The 24,273-nt window shown below is 41.2% G+C and overlaps 1 protein-coding gene across 1 annotated transcript; it reads left to right on the top strand.

Annotated features, from left to right (window-relative positions):
- The first annotated feature begins 51 nt into the window (after positions 1-51).
- On the top strand, positions 52-23,297 carry itgb5 (integrin, beta 5). The gene is made up of 16 exons (XM_085920369.1): positions 52-578; positions 2,010-2,095; positions 2,170-2,377; positions 2,632-2,881; positions 3,325-3,493; positions 4,556-4,717; positions 6,076-6,171; positions 6,255-6,344; positions 8,432-8,566; positions 10,963-11,137; positions 11,590-11,844; positions 19,004-19,226; positions 19,435-19,535; positions 20,954-21,073; positions 21,367-21,533; positions 21,663-23,297. The coding sequence occupies exons 1-16, from the start codon at positions 500-502 to the stop codon at positions 21,750-21,752; spliced, it is 2,406 nt and encodes an 801-aa protein (XP_085776495.1). The 5' UTR covers positions 52-499; the 3' UTR covers positions 21,753-23,297.
- The last annotated feature ends 976 nt before the right edge of the window (positions 23,298-24,273 follow it).

The following is a 24,273-nucleotide window of genomic DNA, read 5'->3' on the forward strand; positions in this document are numbered from 1 at the left end:
TTAACAAATCCTGCCATTCCTCGGGAGGAGGGAGTTAAGGGGTGGAGTCTCACAGCTGGGACGCTGACCAAGTGAGCGAGATCAAATCTGAGCCATCAAGCTTGGAGATGAGAAGTTCCTGTTATCATTTGAAGCTTTGCTGTCTCTTCTCCCAGCTTGATTGAAAGGCGTTTTGCGCGAGGCCGTCATGAAATCCACGCAGCGGCTTGGCAGCCGCCTGCACCGCTAAAAACAAGACAGGGACGTGGAAACTATCTCCCCGATGCGTCACCAGTAAACCGACGAGCGGATCAACAATGGCAACCTGTCGCTGAAGCGCACGGATCGTCGCCATGACGTGTAAACAGTCGATAAACTGGACTGGAACCAATCCTGATCGATTCTGACGATCGGGTGAGAATAGGACGCCTGCGATTTCGAATCCGAGGTGGTGTGCGGGAGGTGGGTGGAGGAGGGAAGGTGGGGGGGTGATTGCACCGTAAACACGCCGAGTGTCGCCATGTGGAGCCCGGTGACACGCGTGTGGAGAGTCGCTGCGTGCTGCTTGCTGTTGCACACATTCCTGCACATTTCCGAGGGTAAGTCTATGAGATTATTGAAGAAAAAAAACACGTTATGATTTTTTTTTCTTTGTCTGTTTTAGATCGGCAGTAGAAAAGCTTTGCAAAATAAAATAGTTTAGAAAGATTTTCGCTCTTGATTGACATTGACAGGTAAAAGGTGCACCAAATGTTACTTTCTTTCTTTAAATGCAAGAATAAAAGAAACCGTTCTCTTCGCCAGAATCACTAACTTTTTCATCATAATACGCACGCAAACTCACAGAACAGTGGCAGTGAACCCATCTGTCATTTGACAGACCAAGCCATTGAGAAAATCGTAAATGGCTTGAATCGCGATTTTGGGGTAATTTTCCTCCAAGGGAGATGGAATTTTCATTTTAACTGTTGAATTGATTAAAAAAAATTGAAGTGGTGGGAATTCAACTACCGCTAATGGCTGGGTAATTAATTGGCCATCTGTTGCTCTGATTAGTTTTTATTTTGATTATTATTTTGAATTACAAACTATAGACCTGCCATTAATTGGCAAGCTTTTTAGAATCATGCGCACTGAGGTCCACTTAAATTTTGGAAAGTTCATTAGGACTTTAAAAATATTTTCTAAATTTTAGCGACCGCTCTGTCACAATAATGCGACCAGCGCGGTGCAGTTGCGCGGTCGGCGACGCGCTACGGTTGCGCGTTCGGCGATGCGTTGCAGTTGCGCGATCGGACAAGATTAAGATCCCTGCGCACTGAGGTCCACTAAAATTTTGGAAAGTACATCAGGACTTTAAAAATATGTTCAAAATTTCAGCGACGGCTCTGTCACAATAATGCGACCAGCGCGGTACAGTTGCGCGGTCGGTGACGCGCTCCGGTTGCGCGTTCAGCGGAGCGTTGCAGTTGCGCGATCGGACAAAATTAAACTTCCTGTGCACTGAGGTCCACTTAAATTTTGGAAAGTACATCAGGACTTTAAAAATATGTTCAAATTTCAGCGGCGGCTCTGTCACAATAATGCGACCAGCGCGGTGCAGTTGCGCGGTCGGTGACGCGCTACGGTTGCGCGTTCAGCGGTGCGCTGCAGTTGCGCGATCGGACATAATTAAACTTCCTGCGCACTGAGGTCTACTTAAATTTTGGAAAGTACATCAGGACTTTAAAAATATGTTCAAAATTTCAGCAACGGCTCTGTCACAATAATGCGACCAGCGCGGTGCAGTTGCGCGCGGTTGGCGACGCACTACGGTTGCGCGTTCGGCGGTGCGCTGCAGTTGCGCGATCGGACAAAAATACACAAATGAAAAAATGACGGGGTTTTTTTTTTTTGCTTGAAACGGATTAAAACATTTTCTCCATTATTTGTAATATGAAAACATGATTCGGAATTCGAACGATTCACTTCTCGAACAGTCTTCTGAGGCTCCACTGTATGTATGACTACAGTCCATCCTACTTCTTCAGGTCTTAATGTGTGTATGAGTGGCAGCGCAACATCCTGTGAAGAATGCCTCCTGATTCACCCCAGTTGCGCCTGGTGCGCACAAGAGGTATTCTTTATCAATGTGTTCTTTTTAGAATCATGTTTGTGTCACTAATACAGCTTCTTCTGTTTCTAACACAGGATTTTGGGAGGGGGCGCACCCTGATGTCACGCTGTGATTTTGTCCAAAACCTACACAAGAGGGGTTGCGAGAGCCGCTTTGTCGAATCCCCGACTAATAGCATCACGGTGCAGAAGAACATGCCTCTGAGCTCCAAGGGGTCTGGTTTGACCCAGCAGGACGTGGTCCAGATTAGACCTCAGAGTATCTCACTCAGTTTACGACCAGGTGATGAACTGAGGTGTCAAATTCAACCTTTCAACAACCCTTTACAGAAAGAAAACAATCTGTTTGGATTTCTATTTCTGTAGTTATAAAAACAATCAATAGTATTTTTTTATACCCCCCCCTTCCCTCCTATTTTATTCGAAGCAAATGGTGGGCACGCATTTTGGGGGCTGTACCTCAACAACTGTGCTCAACAATTTGGGTTCAAAAGGGTTCAATTTACTAACGGATTGGTTTTGTACTGGACCATGCAGGAGAGCAGACATGGTTTGGGCTCCAGGTGCGCCAGGTGGAGGACTACCCAGTGGACCTGTACTACCTGATGGATCTCTCGCTTTCCATGAAGGATGACCTGGACACCATTCGGAACCTGGGCACTAAGCTGGCCCTGGAGATGGGCAAGCTCACCAGTAACTTCCGTCTTGGCTTCGGCTCTTTTGTGGACAAGAACATGTCGCCTTTCTCCTACACGGCGCCCAAGTATCAAGAGAATCCATGCAATGGGTAAGTCGTTATCAATTGGTAATGAAAAGGGAAAAGGTTAGAAATAGAAATCTCATGGACTCAACCCCAAGTTCTCATCTTGATGAATTATGTATTATTTGCTTTCTATATTTGATAATGCCCAGTGAATAAGGTCTTCTTAGCCAGCTAATTTTGCAGTAGAGGACAGAATATGGACTTGCTCCCTGTTTATTTGCCCTGGAGGTGAATGTTCAGTGCAGCCAGTGCGCATCATTTGCCATGTAGGTTATACGTGTGTGTGTGTGTGTGTGTGTGTGTGTGTGTGTGTGTGTGTGTGTGTGTGTGTGTGTGTGTGCATTCCAGCCATGCACAAAGCAGCACAGTGAGATCTTATTGGCAGTAAATGAAAGTAGTTTGACCTTGCAGTGATGAAAAAAATAACACTGCAATATCACAAAATTCTCCTATTAATTCCCACCCAGGTATAAGCTTTTTCCAAACTGCGTGCCCACGTTCGGTTTCCGTCACATCTTGTCTCTGACGGACAAAGTGGATCGCTTCAATGAGGAGGTGCAGAAGCAGATGGTCTCCCGCAACCGGGACGCGCCCGAGGGCGGATTTGATGCTATTCTACAGGCGGCGGTTTGCAAGGTGAAAAGCAACCCATCGATTTATTTCTATTGATTTATTTTTTTTGTCCTTTTTAAGTCATAAACAGATTTTTTTTTTTTAGCAAGTCTACCAAAGCTGTGTTACCCGGGTGTAGGAAATCAAACAAGTCGAACAAGTAAACAAAAAACATGGCTGACAAGCTTAACATTGGTTAGCATCGGATAACAATCCAGGCATTTTTAATTTGTGTCACATTGGGACCGATATTTTAGGAAAGTGTCGCTAATTCATTCGGATACTAATGTCGTATTGTAATTTTATGTAGTGCATGTTATATAATGGTTGTGGCAGCTCACATATCAGTGATATGGGGAGAATATGATAAGAAGCTTTTATGACAAGCATCTGGCCTATTTCTTTGTTAATTAAAAGCATTCTTGGGGGGGGGGGACAGGAAACGCATTCTATTGCAGCTGTCTTGCAATCTTTGTTTGCCCTCCTCCCTATCTGTTTCTCGCTACTCAAGACACACAGGGATTTCATCCAAGTAGCAACTGCCTTGTAATTAAAAAAATGCCTCAGCTAAGACTGAACTGAATAATCATAATTTTACTCACTCATCAGAAGTCAGGTCAACCTTATTGTTTTGAACTCTTCATGCTCAACCACCGCTATGAAATGGAATATTTTTCCGTTTAAGAATTTCCCATTTTGTCCAATAGATAAGGCTCCTGGCTTCTGTTTATTTACACTCCCCACCCTTTTACACACACACACACATTTGTTTTTGTGGGAGTGGCTCTTAGGCTGGTGTGGCAATCTTCAAGGTCTTTAGTTGACATGTGGACAAATGTTGATCGTAAATGTGAGTGCAGTGGAGTTTTTTTTTCTCCTTTTGGAACGATTTTGCGACCTAATGGTAGCGTCAAGAAAAATAGCACAGAACTTTGTTGTGGATGTATATGAGAAACTGAACCAGGTAGTTGTAGATTGATCTAAACCTTAAATCATTGTCTTAGGTTGGAATTAATAGGATAGAATATTTCTTCTTCAGCATTTGATTTTTGAGAGTGGTGACATCTCTTTAAACTTTGTGTGCAGGAGGAAATTGGCTGGAGGAAAGAGGCGTATCACCTGCTAGTGTTCGCCACCGACGACGTGCCTCACCTGGCCCTGGACGGCCGTCTAGGTGGCATCGTGCAACCTCATGACGGCCGTTGTCACCTGGATGACAACAATGAGTACAGTGCCTCCACTCGCTTGGTAAACAGATAAGAGACCTCCATTTTGCATGCTTTTTCATTAGGCAGTATTTTGGACATGTGTTTGTATATCAACCTGGATATTTATGTGAAGGGTAGATTTTCCCAAAATTTGGTGATAATTCATAAACTAATAAATGCAGTGAAATTTTGTTTATAAGGGAGCAAAAGTTAAAATAAAAACACATCGCAGTATGTTATTTTATCTTATTTTGTTGTTTGCTTCAATTCTTTTGGTGTTGAGTTTGGGTAGTTGCTCTTTTATACTGTTCATGCTTTTATTTAAAAAAAAAAAATAATAATAATAACATGCATTTTTGCACATATCTTTTATTTGTTTTTAAAGTAGCAATTTTTAGTACATCTGGTTAGGAATTGTGTATCTATGGTCCAACAGTAGGACTGAAAAATCCTGCCCACCTCCAAGATTTAAGTTTTACTCAAGTTTTACTCCCTTTGCTAGATGATAGTCGTTCACACCTCGGTGCTTTGTTGTTCTATTTAACGGATTTATTCCCATTTGGTTCCTGTCTAAAATGATTAGATTTATGAACCTTCAGCATGAGGAAGGAGTGCCAGTGTGGTCTATTTTTATTTAACTCTTCACGTATAAATATAACACACACTCAATTGCTTTTGGAAGTAATTGCAGAGGGGAGAAACTGACAAACACATGTACATGAAGCGACTACTCTTTAGTCAAACCACAAAATGAAGTGTTTGACTTGCAAATACACTACTGTGCTATTTCAGTAGCGTCAAGAAATAGATGACGTTTCCTAACATCTATTACTATCATGAGGAAGTCACGTCCCCCCCCCCCCATGTATGACGTGGCTTTTTTTATTTAATAAGTTTAATAAGATACTTTAAAAATATTCACATAAAGGATGTCTTTCACCCAGTCAAAATGATCAATATCATGTGGCCCATAATTCATTGTTGTTTTCGCATGCCACAATTTCAAAAGACTGCTTACCAAATATTTATCAGCATTCGCCACTACTGTATCTTCACATACTAATTCCAAATAGGCCGAGATTAAATTGTTGTAATTTAGAATTCCAACCAAGGATTGATAAAGAATGCAAGCAAAAAGGTGTCAGCAGGCTTGATGAGGATTCTCAGTGAGAAACACTGCTACTTGTATTTTGGGTTAGAGTCACCTCGCTGGTATTTGATGATTGAATCATGCAAGCATGTTGATCCTCATCCCAATCATATCAAATGTGTCCCATCAAAATAAGCCTATGAACTGTAGTCTTTAACCTCTTTTATATTTGTATTGGAAATGAGTCAATTTGCTTAGCATCATTATAGAAAGACCTGATGTATCTCTCTCTATCGCAATTTGTGCAGGATTATCCCTCTCTGGCACTTCTGGGCGAGAAACTGGCAGAAAATAATATTTTCCTCATATTTGCCGTCACTAAGCGGTTATATGTCATTTATAAGGTAAATTTCATTCTTTATTTCCTCCATCTTTGTGACGACATTGCTTGAATTCTAATCCTGCACTTTTCCTTCATCTTGAAAAGAATTTCACGGCACTCATACCGGGAACGACAGTGGAGATTCTTGACCAAGACTCAAAAAACGTCATCCAGCTTATCGTTGCAGCCTACAATGTGAGTGAGCAACTTTCTGTTTTGGTGTTCGAAAATAAAGATGTGGGCTTTTCTTCAGATGCCCCCACTTTTGACCATATTGGCAAATATGAATGGTTGCATGTCTACGTCTGTCCTGCGATTGGCCGGCGACCAGTACAGGGTGCATCCTAATTTTTGGACAAACCTGCTGTAATAGGCGCACCCGTCACAAGTGATATATAGAAAATGAACAAATAAATAGTATCAGTAAATGTAATTTGTAATGCTCTTTTTGAAAAATACCAGACATTGTTACTGGTATTTTCTCAATTGACAGTGTAGTTTAAAACAGAGAGAGTCAAATTGAAGCCTTTCAACTCTTCATGACACACACTCCAACACGCACACACACACAGTTTGTTAATGAGGCTATAGCTGACACACACACACCGGCAGTTGCTGGAATTCCTATCACGGCAGAAAACGTCTGGACGAGTTCTAAACAGCTGATTTTTTTTCTTTTTTCTACACGCACTTTTGGCAACACTTTTGACCAATCTGAGAACAATAACAATCCACACTTGCTCACTTCCAAAGTGGTCAATGTGAGGATTTCCTCTTATTCATTGTAAAGATGACACTTTTTAGCAGCTGGAACAATTTAATGCTGCAGCAAGTCACTTGCCCGCTGACATTGCCCTCCCTTATGTTGCATGGTGGAATTTTGGATGAGATAATGTTCAGCGAATGAAGAAAATATGTGGGATTATTTATTTTTAAATTTGCGCAGAACTGCACTTCATTATATTGAGTCAACTGGGAGTTGTTTGTAATGTTTTGGCTTTCTTGGACAGATGTGTGTCCTGCAAATCTGAAATGTTGTGAGTATATAATGTCTGCACCTCAAACTTAACCCTGGCAGTTTTCAAAACGTGTCAGGCCTTTCCCCTTGCGTGTTTTTTTTTGCTACGTGGGTGTTTTGAGATTCCCTCCCTGCTTGAGCCGAATAATGTTTTGGAGCCTTTGGGCGGCAGAAAGGGACAGGCGGTGTGTGTGTTACTGGAGCTTGAAGGAAGCGCTTTTGACTCATGGCCTTATTAACATTCCAGCTGCCAAACTGCATCCTTCGCGCTGCGATGGCCAAAAGTGATGCGACTCGCTGGACGTTGTTGTGTAACCGCCCGATTTATCTCAGAGGCAAAACAGCAGCTCAAAGCTACTGCTGGCTGTGAGCGTGTGAAGGGTCAACTGAGAACACGGAGGAGGTCACGCTTGTATATAGTGATAGAAAACGCTGTAAAAGATTAGATTTGAGGATTTTACAATATTATAATAACCCTAGCCATTTACATCTTAAACATCTTGACTCCTCTACACGTCGAGTAATTGGTTCAAGCTCTCGAACACGTTAAAAAAAAAAATCATGTCACCAGAAACGATTGTCAAATAAAGAAATAACTTGGACACTGACAACCTTGAGGAGCAACCAAATGCCACAGACATCGTATCTACACAATGTTGGATCATCATTTTAAAGATATGCTCCATTGATCCCTAAAGGAGAAATTCCTGTATTCCACACAGAGCCAGTTTATCTCTGTAGGGGCTGCTGTTTTTGTTAGCAACAATGTTTTCCTGATGAGGAAAAAGGAGGCATCCATTCGAAGGATATGTTTATTTTGAGTGACTAATTGTGACTTGGCCTCTATTACAGTCTGGGCAATTATTTATGGTTTGTCTTCATCAGAATACACCCAGAAGTTCTGGAGTGTGTTTCACTCTTAATTGCTGAGTGGCTGAAGTGCTAACTGTCGCGCTGATACCTTTGTTTGTGATCTACTTGTACGATGTAGAACTTTTAATGTGTCAACATGACTTTAGCCAGCAGTGGAACACTTTTACAATTGGTTTACAATCAGTTATGGCAACATTTGTTGCAAAGATCCAGATGTGCACGCAGCCGTCACTCACTCACAACCTGCGTCCATGTGCACAATCTGCGGGTTTATAAACACTGTGACTAACAAGGTTAGAATGTTACCAGTTTTTGCCTCCTTCTCTTTCCCGCAAGTGATTATAAGAGCAGTAAATCTTGAGCATACAAATCTGTTTTTCCACCCTTGCAGAACATCCGCTCCAAAGTGGAGCTGACAGTGTGGGACCAACCCGAGGACCTCAGCCTCTCCTTCACTGCCACTTGCCAGGATGGCGAGCCACTACCCGGCCTCAGGAAGTGCGCCGACTTAAAAATTGGCGACACGGTGAGTACATGTATATGTAATGTCAGCAAATTTGAATAATCTAGAAAAATGTGAATGTGTGACAGACATTTTCCTATATGTTGATAAAATAGTGATGCAAAGTTGTTATGGCTATGCATTATGTGGAAATTTAATATCTACATGAAGCAACTTTTCAAAACAAAACTACCATAAAGGCAGTAGCAGCACCCAAATAAAGAAAGTGTCTGGAAATAATGCACAATGAAAAAAAAAAAAAAAAGGAATAGGCTCATCTATGATTGACGTAACCATTCCTCGCCACCAGCTCGGGCGACGTGTTCTGGTGTGAGCGAGCCCTTGTTCAGATGTCTTTGTCTTGTGTCTCTCATGATGTAGCATGCCAAATAATGTGTGTTTCTTATTCTTTCCTCATTGTAAAGCATTGCATTAAAATGTAGATTGACAAGGTATAAAAAATCTTTTAGTAGCGGCTTTGCACAAGTTGGAAGTTTGCCCTCTAAACCTTGTGTCAATTGCTTTTATCGGCTTTATTTTCCTGGGATTGTGTTGGGATAGCAACGGATAGTGGCTGGGGCCTCGGGGGAGGGAGGAGAGGGTGACATTGTTGCAGAATGGCACCGATGAATAGACGAGGGGCACCCAAAAGAGTCGGGGTTCGCGTCTTTTATGCTGACAAATGAAAGGAGTTTGCAAGCTAGGAGCAAAGTCTTCCCGGGGCCGGCGTGTAAATTTGCTCGCCTCGTCTGTGCGTTCCCGCCTTGGAAGCAGGATGCTGCATGTCAATGACCTCACACAAAAAGTAGGCTGAAGGAGTAAAGAGACTGTCAAAGAAAAAAAAAAAAAACCACTTGGCAGGAAAAGGAATTCTTTCTAGGGCATGGGTAGCTAAGCAAATGTTCTTCTCACACTTGCACTAAAAGCGTTCACACTTCTTTTTTGTTTGTAAGAATTTTGTGTTTCTTTTATTGTCATAATAGTTTTGAGTTTTTTCGAGGCAAAGAGGAAAATGTTAATATAATCAAAGCACTACTGGCACTAAGATCTGTACTTAATGTACACCAGTGAAACCTCCAAAAGTGGGCTGAAATTTTTTCATTGACTTTTTATTTTCCAATATCACCACAGAATGATGGCAAAAAGAGCAAGGTCTGGTGTTAATGAACAGAAAATGTAACCTTGGGCTGGAAGAAAGTGCTAACCGTGTTTCTGTCCTGGCTGCTCAATCAGTGACACATTCGTTGAAGTACAACTCCGGTCTCACCATTTTAATCAGTCATCTAAACCAATCAGGGGTTGGAACCGTAATTCCTAATCTTATCAAAATTGGTGAAAGGGAACAAGCTCCTAAAAACTCGGAACTAGAAGAGAGATAAGATCATTTTGAATGGACTTCCTCTTGGAACCGATTTAGGAACATTCATTTTCTATAAAGGTTTGAAAACACATTTTCCAAATACTTTAGTGTCCAAATCCATTTGTCCACAACTGTATTTTCTCAATGACTCACCTCTATTACGACTAGTACTACTTCCCGCGTGTTTCCCCCTCACTCAACTTTTGACAACCCCCTCGGTTGTCCTTATGACAGTCATGAAGCCAAAGACTTCCGCGCGATTCACATTTACACCAAATTTAATTGTGTGCCTTGCTCATTACCTCATTAGTGATACAGAGGCGGCAAGGGAGAAGGAATGTTATGTCAGTGCCATGTGATGTAACCACTTCCTGTGTAGCTCGTGCTGGTGGTCATTCCGCCAAAGACAGGAAGTGAGGAAAATAAGGTATAGCTGAGAGCTTTAACAGCTTCCAGGACGTGACTTTGTACTTTTTGTTTTGGATTGGCTGACGCTTCTTCCTTCCTCTGAGCAATCTGCACTTTGTTGACTGACTGAATGAGCCGCGCCCACTGGTATAAACATTATAACCCGGGGTCATGTGGAGTTCACTGTAAGTGCTGGAAAGTGCATGGCAGCTGTGTTTGCCTATATGGAGCACATTCGCTATTGGGGAAACAAAAGCGGGAATTTTGTTGTTCTGATACGACTGGTCATTCACCGGAGACCTTATTAACTAGTTCACTGGCATTGACGAGAATAGACGTCAAACATCTCTTTGTACCGGGCTAACAGTGAATGAGTTAAGTATATCAACACAGTGGAAAGTAAAAAAATTACCTTACAAAGATAAACATGCTCACTTTTCATTGACAATAAGAATACTTTATTGACACTTAGAATATTTCCCTGTCATTGTGGTTGCTGCTGTAGAACTACATTGCGTCACACTAAGAGCTATTCCTAATATTTTGGTTTCTGCAGCATAGAGAGTTTTTTCCAAAAATGTGTCTACTTCCAATTGTTAGCAACCACAACAATAATTTGAGGTTGTGTTTTTGTTCCTGTTTGTCATTCCAGGTGTCATTCAACGTGAGCGTGGAGGCGAGAAGTTGTCCTCCTCGCGGCACCGACCACAGTTTCACAATTAAGCCGGTGGGCTTTAAAGACCGCCTGCAGGTTGGCATCGAGTACCAGTGTGAATGCGGCTGCACCCGGGCGGCCCAAATCAACAGCACCATCTGCAGCTCCATTGGTAATTGTCAACTGTCCTAACATTACAATGTTTTGAAGGACTTCATTCTTGTTCTATTTTTGTCTTCCTTTCAAAATCATCAGTCAGTCGTCATCGTCAGTATTAACATCAGCGGTACTAATTATTGTGTCACACATGATTTGATGTTAAATAATTATTTCTTAATTTTTATTTTTTTCCCCCCACTGAATGATTGCACTTGATGAAAATCTGTGTATTTTTTATATTATATATAAATAATGAATTTATTAGAAGCTAAAGGTAATGCAATAATCCTGAAGGGCAATAAGTTACATTCCTGTTTTTCCACAGTACAAACTAATAAATAAATTACTAAAAGCAGTATTGGACCTATCCATGAAAATTCAAACCAGTAGTTTTTGTGGTGTAAGTAATTGCAGAAAAAAAAGAAATGAAATGGGTTAAGGGTTAATGGAAGGTTGTCTTGGCAGGCACGTACAAGTGTGGGAGCTGCCAATGCGAAGCGGGCTACCTTGGTGCCCGCTGCGAGTGCCAGGAGGGAGAGGCAAGCAGCATCCACCTGGGCGCCTGCCGCGAGGCCGAGGGCAAGCAATTGTGCAGCGGACGCGGCGAGTGCAGCTGCAACCAGTGCCTGTGCTACGAATCCGAGTTTGGCAAAATCTACGGCAGCTTCTGCCAGTGTGACGACTTCTCGTGCGCCCGGCACAAAGGCATTCTTTGCTCAGGTAACATCAAGATCGTACAGTTGTACTTTGACTTACAAATAACATTTATTGCATGACTCATCTTCGCACAAAGTGAAACCCAAGTGTTTCTAGTAGTAGCCTTGTAATCGATCTCACCGTTTACAATTTGCCTGCCTAAGTTTCATTATTATGTGTGAATATCAAAAGGTGGGTGTTATGACTTTGCTGATGTGTTTGCAACATTAAGCTTGGAGAGAAGGTGCGTCTTGGTTCAAATCATAAAGTCCCTTTTCCCCTCAAGCAGTACAGTTCAATGATGTGAAGATTTTTGTCATGGGTCCCAAATGATGTACTAATGAATACCACTTAGGTAGTTTGAGTGTTTTGGGCAAAATATCACAGCAGTATTGTGAATTACTCATAACCCCATCGGCGTTCTCAAAACATGTCCGGTGGGTGTGAGGCCACTGGTGTGCCTTCACGCCACAGAGGCTGCTTTGTGACAGTCTTGGCATGATTACCTCTGTTTATGTAAGCTCAATGAGTTTTTATTTGTAGTAGGCAGAAACCAGGCCCAACACGTTAATATTTGTTGCAGTCATTAAATTTGAACAGTCCAATACACTTTCTTCTACTGGTCGTCCAGCATGGCACCTTAATGAGGTTCTAATTAGAGCAAACATGGCTTCATTTCCTTCTGTCTCCTCCCCCATGTGTGGTTTTGTGTGCATGAAGCATTCTGGGAAAGCGATTTAGCGCTCTAATAACATGCTTTTTTTTTCATGCATATTGGATTATGCTTTTGTTTCAGTTTGAAAACAATCTGTTCTGCTTTTGAAATGTCTTCTAAAAGGAAATAATGGAAACATAAACAGTCTGGACGGTTAGCCTTTATTAAAAAGAGAAATTAAAATCCACATGCAGAAGCATAACAACAACAATCTGAAAGTAAGCTCTCTCGCTCTTCAAAACTTGAAGATCATTAATGTGAAACGGTCAGAAATACGATGTTGAAGCAGAAAGTGGAAGGAACCAATTATGCTATCAAAATGGGAATTATCTTCCTTCTCCACGATGAAATTATGGTTTGTGCCTCTATAGCTAGCAAAGCTCTACATGAAAGCAAAGTATTATTAGGTGGGCCTGTGACAATAACACATTTTGGTGGACATGTCCTGCAAATTATTTCCAGCATTTCTTAGTAGAAATCAACCACTAAATTAATAATAATCCTTATATAAATAATATTGATTTATAAATCACTGTGGTGTCATTAAAAGCTTTTTGCCCATTAGAAGCTGCATCTGAGTTGCAACAATATTCCTGCACATTCTTGTTTGGTGCAACTAAGTTTTAGATATTAGGTTTTTATAAAATGGTCATGGGTGCTCAAAATATGTTTTATTAGAGCAGAGGCACATTTGGTGGAAGAAAACATCATCATTTCAAGACTGTGTCCTCTTTGGTATCAGTGTTGGATGACATTCTGTGTCTGAAAGTTCCCGTAATCTTATCCTCGCTATCTCCTGGGGCGTCTTGGTGTTTATGTCTGCTTCTGTCTGTCTGCACTGTCCTGAGGTCATTTAATCATTGTCAGTTCATCCACAAGTTGGTAAAACCAGAAATGTCACTCAAGACTTCCCAGTGTGTTTATTTACACTTGATTCAGTCATGTTTATATGTATAATGTTTCAAATACCGTATTTCCTCATATTGTGCACTGGGGGTTATTTACTCAATTCCAAAGTTAAACAAGACTTTATATTAGTGGGACACCTGAATTTGTCCTAATTATCTTTTTTTTTTTCCATCATTAAGAATTGTTTTACAATAAATATATATTACAGCTGCTTAGCATAATTTTTTTTCTGAAGAGAAAGAACAAGTTAATTGAGGTGAGGCATTTATGATTTGAATTTTTTTATCTGTTATTTTGTAAGAGGGTGAAAACCATGGTGCTTTGCTCGGTAGTACACTTGAAGTTGCACTTCTTGTTCCACCAAAAATAACCCTTTGACCCACAACATTGCTGCTGACTGCAGCACTCAGCCTCAGTTTGCGATCGTTTGCAAATACTGCATTCTTTGCATGCGGTCGTCTTTTATTAGCACGTGTTCCATGTACAGTCAGTAAATGGGAACATATGTTTGTTTTTCTCAACTGCTGTGTTTGGTTGACGTGAGACATCATTTGTTTAAAAATCAACACCCCACGCTGAGTCATACTTTTTCCATCGCTGTGGCCTTTCATTTCATTTGGGCATGTTTCTGCCACATTGAAGGTCTCAGAGCACAAGATCAATGATTCAGAAATTTTTTTGCTTGAAAGGAGTTACAGCCAATATTCATTTGGGCATCTTTTACACCTCAGACATGTTCTATTGGTTGAATATAGCCAGGAGAGCTTTGCTCCATCCATTCAGGAAAATGCCATCTTATTTGGGGAGCTATAAGTCATAGCCAAGCTAAATATATGGTTGTCATTCTACCTCCAACGGCTGAAAATTGTTGGGTCGACTTTGGGTTCATGGTTCTTTCACTCAACTAAATTTAGTCCCTGAGGTAAAACTGGTTCACTCTCTCCTCTTTTATTATTGAGACGTGACTTGACTTGACTTGACCATGCCAGACAAAATCCTCCGGCATGGCTGAAGGGAAAAAAAACGGAGTGCCACACCCTAACTCTCTCTTGAAATGTGATCCTTTTAACCGCAGCAGAATTGAACGATTCGTTGAACTTGCTTCTAAGGGCAGGTGTGAACATTCCCAATACAGATGATGTATCTGTGGCAAATTCTCGGGTGGTTCTTCAGCCTGCAGCCATGGATGATTATCATATTGATTCACAGGGGTGACAGATGTCAGTTATTGTTTTTATAATTGGGAGAGAGATCATTCATGCGTTTTAGTTTCTACAGCCTGTCTAGAACGGACATTATTGATTGTTGAAAACAAAAACGAAAAAAAATCGGTGAAAATGTGTTTTTCTACATTTGTAATTTGGTTATTTTATGACATTGCCAACTAGTGGCCTGGCATACATACGACAGCATTTTTAGTGAACTTCCCCGAGATTGTTGTCACTGAAATATATCAAATATAGTCGTCTTGATACTACGTTGCATGAGGTGCAAACTTGGCGTGTGCTTAAACATTGTTTACATCTTTGGTAATAACAGTGCTTTGTTGCGCCAGTGTTTACTGTGACAGAAATAGCGGGCGTCAGACTTGATGATCCCTGTAATCCCAACCCAAGGTGATCCCGCTGCTAGTTTAAGTTTTGCAAGCTTTTTATTTTGAAAGGTTTCAGTTCTCTTTCACACAGAGGAGACTAAATGTATTTTTGTTTCTCATCGCCACCAACGCAGTGTCGTTAGTCATGACCTGTCTCGACTCGCACACTTGTAACAGCCGACAGAGACTTTTCAGAGGCAGTAATATTCCTACAATCAATGGCACTCAGTTCATGGTTTAACTTTTGAGGGTGTTGAGAAATTTGTCATCTGAAGATTTATTGTTGTTATTCATTATTCCCAATGAAAATAATCGGGGAAAAAAATTGTATTAAATTCTATTTCTATTGTTTTGGCACTCGTTCCCCAGCCATCATAAACATGACACAAAAGTAATTTTTGTGTACCGTATTTTTCGGACTATAAGGCACACCGGATTTATAAGGTGCAGTCTCAATCAATGGGTCTATTTCTGAAAAATTATATTTATACAGTGCACTGGGTTTTAAAGGGCATTACTGCACATTGAGGGAAACGAATGAGTCAATTCGACATCTATACAGACAGAAACAAATGTGTGGGAGTTAATGTTTTGTCTCCTTCTATCACAACTGAAGGAAAGTATTCAAATTTGTAGCCCGAAGAGGATGATTACTTATCATTATTTAGACTAGATGAATGTCCATATGACATTTCTCTCTAGTAAACTTGCAAAACAGTTGGGTATTTTCACACTTAGAATAAAAGCCTCATGAGCAGTTTCATAGGGAAGAAAAGAATCGCTTCATCTTCTCTTGGTTTTTGTGGTTGCTGACTGTCACTTTGTTAGCGGGTTTTTGCTGTCGTCTTGATTTGCTTGAAGTGTGTGGGAGACCGCTGAGAGGCTGCACTCTGTCCGTGCAGTAGCTTCTTGGGTACACCTTCAGTCTTCTGCCGGCTCAAAGGCTAAATCAGCCCATCCTCCCCGAGACCAAATCGTGCTCCTCGCCCACAGCCGCCTGTGTCATTAAGTTGTGGCGGTTTTCATTTCTTGGCGTCGTTTTCTGCGCGCCACGCATCAACTGCGCACCGCAGTAGATCGGTCCGATCCAGTTTCCTCTCATCGTGAGACAATCTGTCTGAGGAAGTCCAACTAAAGACAAACATGACACAAGCTACAAACACATTAAATCACTTTGAGCCATCACTTTGGAAAGTCAACAAGAATTAGTTCTTATTTTTAAAGTTACAAAAGTTAATACAAAAGCTTGTTTGTGCTTCAATATGAGTGTGGTGTGATTTTCTGGAACAAGATGAACCGTCTGTATTTCACATATACTAGAGACATGATTTATTCTCTTTAAATGTGTGGCAACTCCATAAATTGGGGCTTATGATGGCGAATTTATCTCCAAATGTTAGCACGTAAGATTTCCTAATGTGGTTTCCCCCCCTCCCTCATTATTTGAGTGTTACACACAAGTTAACAGGCATTTTACACTTTGGCACATCGCGCTTAACAACACGAAGGGCAAACCACTAAAAATATCTCGTCAGCTCATTTCCTCTTTATTTAATCTCCAAATATCGACTCCAGCTCCTTTTGGCTCTGGTGCTCCAATCCAGCTTGTCTCCAGGCAAAAAAAAAAAATGGCTGCGTATTAACAGAAGTGAAGCTGCTGAAGCTTTATCTTGTGCTGGCACGCTTTACTGAGGGGAAATACTTTTGGATCCCATAATTGCGCTTTCATGGAGCCAACACAGTGAGCATGCGGTTTATCCTATACGGTAAAAGCGATACGGGGCTTTTCAAGAGTCTTATTTTAATTCCAACGTTTTTAAATGATCCCCCATGAACCAGAAAGTAACCTCCTAACAAACAACACGGTGCAGTACATCTTATGAAAAAAACAAAAATCCTTTTTGATATTTAAATCAATAATGCACCTGCTAACAAACAAAAACTCAGGCTCTAACTCACTTTTTGTCCAAGGATTTTTTTTTTTCCCTTCTGCCCTTTGGGCTATCCAGAATAAGCCACCTGGTTTGCAGAAGACCGAATGTATATATTTTTTTGGTTTGAGTCGAGGCAATAGCAAAGTTCTGTTAAAAAAAAAAAAAGTGGAACACTCTTTGTCCTTATTGCCAAGCAACACTGTTTCTAAGGTAACTCATAGCAAAAGGCCGGACTCCAAGCAATCTTAATCATGTTATTTAAAAAAAAATAATAATAATAAAAGGAGTTTCCTTTTGCGCCACCACCCTGACCATTGCCTTAATCTAACTGTTTCTGGTTCCTTTTCCCACCCCTTTTTAAAAAAAATAAAATAAAAAAAATCATCTTCCCCTCTGGGCTTGAGGTAGCAGTTGGAACAGTTCCAGTCCCAGACTGTCTGTCATTAATAGTGTTTGGATGAAGGGCCACACCCGGTGACCCAGTTACTCCCTCAAAACTTTCCATTGGAAGTGCTTATGAAAGGACACTTAATAAAGGGCATTACTTTGTTATTGCAGGGAGGGTTTAGGATTGAACTTTAAATATTTTCCTTTAAGCAGTACAAGTTATCATTTTGGAAATCTGTAGACTCAAGTCACATGTCTAAAACATTGACTTTTGAACCATAACAAGCCATATTGCATTCTCTATCGGGTGGTATATGTATCCTGCCAGTTCTTATCTTGCATTATAGAGGAGGACATAGTTCTATCCAGACATTTTCCTGTTCTGTGTTTAAGGCTATGGTTTGTAGAGTTTAATTTTGTGGGTCCACCCTGGGCTGTCTGCCCAGAAGCTTTCGTGTTAACTGTCCCCGTCATGCACATATCGAAATGCGCAAACAGCTGTGTGCAGGCGCTCAAGGGGGATACACAGCATCCATATTGGTGCATTTGAATAAATTTGTTTTATTCTTTGGTTAGATTGTTAACAGTTCACACTCTGGTTGTTCAGAAACCTTTCTGTGCCTGTCGTCTAGATTTCTACCTATCCAGAATTCCATCACCTCTGTGTGCATTTTACAAGGGTCTGTCATGTTGCCACAGAATTATTTTTAGTACCTCAGATCCAGGTGTGGATTCTGATTTGAATGCTTTTGGACATTAAGAAGCTCACTGAACTTTCACAGTAATCACAGTCAGTCATGGTTGCTCCCTGTGTTATATTGGGAATATCCCAATCTGTCCACGGTGCCCTGAAACTGGGCAACCATGGCCAACATGGTGTGACAGAAGCTTCAAAAGAACACAACCATTACGCTTTCCGTCACACCTTTCTGGGAAATAATTGAGAGAAGTCTAATAGGAAATCTCTATTCTATTGTAATATATTTTATACTGTAGCTGCAGTTTACAGACAATGAATCTGGAAATAGAGGTATTAGGCTTTTTTTTTTTTTTTTTATTCCAGCATGTTCATCCCTTTTTAACACAACTTTTCCATGTGTTTATATCCTGTCGCCATTCTGTATACAAAACATTGAGTGTAATGGGGGAGAAGTGGACTCAGCAATTTGACGGCGCCACATGTAGTCTCAAAGCCGTGACAGAAGTGTGATGACAATGCAATTGCTCTCATGCTTCTCCTGCCTGGTCCTCATTGCCATTGTCAGACAACGGATTTTTTTTTATTTTTTTTTTTTTGTACAATGCATCAGACATCAACTCTGATGTCACCTGATTGCTTGCGTTGATGTGCCAAACCACACACAGTAGTTGTGGCCTTATCATGCAAGACCGATTTTGTAGGATCCTCTTGTGAAAAAGTCTTTTGATAACAAGTTTGTTCTTCCACTTGGGATTCAAACCCTAAGCTTCTTTCACCTTGCTCCAAATGTTATTGTGGGTCAGTTGTTCAGTACCGTTAGGATCACAAGAAGGCAAAGGTCAGGCTAAGTCAGGCATGCTAGATTAAAGGATTTCTTTGACCTCTTTTCCTAACAGGTTCTGCTCGGAGATAAAGTGGACTAACAGTACTCAACTTCTTGTCAGGTCACGGCGAATGCCACTGCGGCGAGTGCAAGTGCCACGCCGGTTACATCGGGGACAACTGCAACTGCTCCACAGAGACGGCGTCGTGCATCGCCGACAACGGGCAGATGTGCAGCGGGCGCGGCAACTGCGTTTGCGGACGTTGCCAATGCACGCACACCGGCGCTTTTGGGGACACGTGCGAAAAATGCCCCACCTGCCCTGACGCCTGCGACACCAAAAGGTAACATTAACACGGCAGCTAATCAGATCGAACTTAACAAGATGGTTGATGTTGATGGCGTCATATCATTAAATGTCCTGAAATCTGCTTCCAGTTCACGTCTGCTATGTTTTAAGCACTTTGAAAGCGGCTCTAAAACCATTGCAGAAATAACAAACATAAGGAGCGGCATTTTTCTTTTCCATTTAACGCCTTCCTCCTTCTGCAGAGAATGCATTGAGTGCCGGCTTTTCAACTCGGGAAAACTCTCAGACAACCAGACTTGCCAGCGTCTGTGCAAGGATGAAATCATCACAGTGGAGACTCTCAGTAAGTAAACACTGTCCATGAGCGTGTGCACACACACACACACACACACACACACACACACACACACACACACACACACACACACACACACACACACACACACACACGCAAACACAAGAGCTATATTCACATAGATCCGTGCCAGCATTCTCAGACTTCACTTTTATCGGGGTGCTGGAAGAATAACTGACTTGACTTTCATGCTTCTTAAATTAAAAACACTTCAAAGTCCGTGTTCATTGAGAACAATCACAAATTCGACACTTGTATAGAACAACATGGCCTCAGCTGTGTGTGACATCATGGAAGAGTTGAAGTAAAGTTCTTGGATCCAGCTGCATGGCCTACGCACAGATGTCCTACTTTTTCAATTCATTGACTCCTCCCGTGTATAAACACGGACTAATACCATATTTCCTCAAACATTGGCATTCATTCAAACAGGTGATCCACTTTTATTGAAACAGAGCGTAGTTGCACTTGATTTCATCGAGCAGTGCTTTAATAGATGACACGCTCCATGTAATTGTTGAATGATACCATCCTTCCTCAAATATTAAGTGTACTAGTACACATACTGTATTTCTTGCTGAATCAAATGCCTGACCTCAAATAGCTCTATTGATAGTCCTATCAAATAATACCTGTATTTACCTATACAATAATGCAACAAACCCAAGGCCCGGGGGCCAGATACGGCCCGCCACATCATTTTATGCGGCCCAAATTGTGCATCGACTACTAAAATTACAAATTGTCTTCACTATTTAAAAATAGAGATATATTGCAAGCAATTTGTATTACCTTTTGTCTTTTTAAACTATTTGAACAGTTTTTACACGTCTCTGATTTCAAAATTGTTTCATGCACCCCTTACAGAAGCCTTCTACAAATAAATACCTGGGGCTCTCTGCAGTTGAGTAAATAAACCCCCAGCATTAGGCGCAATTCAGTTCAGAGAAGGCGACAGATGTGTTTCCGTGTCTGTCGTTGCCGTTGCAACTATTTTAGGAGCGCTGCGTGTTGGCCCAATTCTGACGTGATTCATAGCATTCCTTGCTTGGCGGCTGAGCACTAATGGACTCCACATGTACATTCCATTTACAACCAGAGGAGGGAGGGCTTTGCGGTCTGATCCCCTCCTTCTCTACACGCGTCAGTGGACTGTGAGTCACTGAGACATCGACAACATGAGACCAGATGATTTCCCTCCATGCTGGATTGTTGATACATGATACAGTAGTGTCAGTGCAGCCACATATCATTTTCTAATGACCTTTCTATTTGAGCTACGAATACTGAAATCAATGTAAAATGTACCCTTAAAATGTATGTCTAAAATGAATTGACAAAGACAAAAGGGACATTTTTACTATACTTGTCTTTGTACCTAATAGTTTGATGTTTGTTCATTCTAGAAACGGACGAACCAGGTGCCGTGTTGTGCCTCTACAAGACTGACAACGACTGCGTGATGAAGTTCACATACTCGGAACATGCCAGTGGACAGTCCGTTCTCACCGCCCTGACGGAACCAGGTGAGCTTCTGCTTGCTTCTCACTGCCATACTGGAGTATTTTCTCCACACGTGAGGTCCAGTTGCGATACCTTCTCTCAACAATGTGGTCGTAATGTGGTTGTCAAAATGTGTCATTTCCGCTGACGCCATCAGTAGCTCACGTTTGTTTTGCTTTGCTCGCTCGCTAACTCTAACCCATGTCACATTCTGACAATAATCTAATATTGTCTATGTATTTTTAAAAAAAAAAACTGGATAAAAGAGAAATGACTTCTATAAAACATCACTCGGGGTATGTTTTTTCTGTGTCAGAATGCGGTGGAGGTCCAGACGCCCTCATGGTCCTGCTGGCAGTGGTGGGAAGCATCCTTCTGGTCGGACTGGTGCTTCTCGGCGTCTGGAAGCTGGTCATCACCATCCACGACCGGCGGGAGTTTTCACGCTTCCAAAACGCTCGCTCGCGTGCACGATATGAGATGGTAGTGTATATATTAAATTAGACGTGTGATTGTAACTTGTCGTGGGCTGTTTTTTTTTTTTTTTGTCATCCTCCTGAGATTGATTTTCTTAAGATTTTTTTTGTGCTTGTTTGTGGTTCTGTCCCACAGGCATCCAATCCACTTTACAAGCAGCCTGCCTCATCAAGTTTTGGTGAGACAGACATGTTCGACAAGCCCTACAATGGAGGGGTCCACTGAGCCCTTGGCATGTGGGGCGGCAGGACCGGTCCAGCAAGAACAAACCCTTATGGGGGGCACGAGCCCAATACAGACTGAGGCATCCCCTTTCCTCAACAGGGCCACAGAAGTGAAAGTAAAAGACTAGTCTTGAAGAAGCAGCTTCACTTCATTGCAGTGACCAGCAAGTCATCCACATCTGAATGATAGCAACAAACTAAGCTGGCTGCAGATCACATTTGTATGTATATACTATTTTTATAAACACAAAAAAAAAATCATCTTTGTCAGGCTTTGCACCCTGCAGCTTTCCCACACTAAATAAAAATCACATTTGCTCGGGAGGATCGCAGAATAGGGGGACTGTGACCTTAATGTGCTTCTACTAACTCTACAAAAATAATTAAGTAATAAATTCTCCATGGCTACTACTGATTAACAAAATGCAAACCATTTTGTTCACTGAAGATTTAGGCTTTTCCTTGATTTCCTTTTTTTTTTTTTTTTTGCTTTTTTTTCCAACAGAGATGACTTTTTCTGATTGGCTAAAACAAACTCATGTTTTGGAGGTGCTGGTGCTTTGGCATGCACATGACAGGCTGGTGATGCTTTATGCGTGGTCAAAATATGTTTTTGAACATAGCTGGGTACACGCAGACAGATTAGGGGGCATTTCTGTGAGGGTTTGTGTTTGTTGTGTTTATGTGTGTGTATTATTACAAGTCAGCGTTTAAAAGTGTGGTAGTATGGACATTGCAGATCTAATCCACCAACCTACAGGTACTATCGTTTTATACTGATTCAAATCAATAATAGAGATACACGACGGTATGCCAATGATGAAAAATTATACAGGGATTAGGTTATAAAAGGATGAGGATTTTCCAATCACAAAGTGTAAATCTGTCATTTTTATACACCCCAGCCCATGTCAGACTGATACTCTTAATTGCTGTTCCAGTGCTGTAAAGTAAAGAACACGGCATCCTGACATCAGGATATTTAGATCTGGGAATCTAAATTCAGGGCATCACACTTCAACACCTTTTGTCCTTTTTTTTTTTTTTATAGCTCTGGTGCTACCCCCGAAGCCGGGAAATTTCAGAAAATGGGAGGAGAGTAGTCACACTCCTGCACTTTCACAAAATATCCAGAAGGGATTTTTAATATCAAAAAAGAGCACACAAATTCACCAGCATTCCGATGATCTTTTTATTATCATGGTGGCATAATTGGCAATAATCACTTATGAGATTGGGTGGCATATGCGGGACAACAACAGTCTCAACATTTTATACTGTCAACTATATTTGTTAGCATTAACTTTAAAGAACACAATTTGCACTTTTAATACGACAGTGACTCAAAAATGTGTGCCGGAGTGTTGTGTGTGAGTATGTGGTTAGCATCAAATGTAAATATGGAGTGAGTATGAAAGTTTTCACTGCACAATTTGGACTGTAACTGGCTACACGTTGTGGTAACACACAGTCGCACAATCAAGCTCGGGGCATCTTTGTGTGACTGCACAACATAGACACAATAAATGAGCTTTTTCCAGAAGAACCCGTGTGTGTTGTTGTTAGTGCTGTTTGCGTGTGGTTGTGCCTGTGGATGCTGTCACAAATAATCGTTGCCACAGAATGACTTGCTGTTTCGAAAACAAACTTATTAACATGGTATGTGCCTTTTATGGTGGCATATTAATTTGGGTTGATTCATAGAAATCATTTTTGGACTTCAGTGCTCACTTCAAAGGCCCCACTGTACCTAGAAAAAAACACCATCCCTTTCATTCAAATTAATATTGTGTAGCATTCCGGAACACCGTGTTTTGTTGACAAAGCAGTTTGTATTCCCTCTGATGGCTGTGTGAGGGGAATCTTCTAGTTGGATAAGTGAGACCTGGTTTCCTCATTTCAACTTTTGCTTCCTGTGTGGGACTTCTTCATTAACTTTATCTGCTGAATGCACACTGTCATTAAGTGAATGTGAAAGTCAGAGCAGAGTGAATAAACTTAATAGTAGTTAGTGGTTTAACGTAAGGTGTTTAGAATTCATTAAGCTCAGGTCCCACACTTTCCATTCCAGCATCCAATCATTTGGCGTCGAGGCCTTCAGTTAGGATTTACTCAACTTTTTCCACCTTTTAATATCACCACTTTCACTTTGCAATTACAGAAACCATTCATGTTGAACAAAAACGCTTCAGCATCACTGACGACACCACAAATTCCTATTTTACAAAAAGTGTCCAAAACCAGAGTGTAAGCATGTTTTTGAGGCCTGACCTTCCAATGCTAAATACTGTATTGTGATTATTATGTTGCGTGTCAATCAAAAGCTATGTTAAGTTGACCCTTATAGATCTTGAAACAACTGCAATTATGTTGTGAGTAAGGATAATTCCAATCAGCGGTCGCCATAGCGACTCACATCACATAAAACAAGTACTGGAGTGAAGACTCAGAAATTTAGTTTTCACTTAATTGTTGTCGTCTGCTGCCATCTAGTGGACGGACCGATTGCATACAGTCTATAA

This window comes from Syngnathus leptorhynchus, chromosome 9, assembly GCF_054491065.1.
Source record: "Syngnathus leptorhynchus isolate UIUO chromosome 9, UIUO_Slep, whole genome shotgun sequence".
Classification (NCBI taxonomy): domain Eukaryota; kingdom Metazoa; phylum Chordata; class Actinopteri; order Syngnathiformes; family Syngnathidae; genus Syngnathus; species Syngnathus leptorhynchus.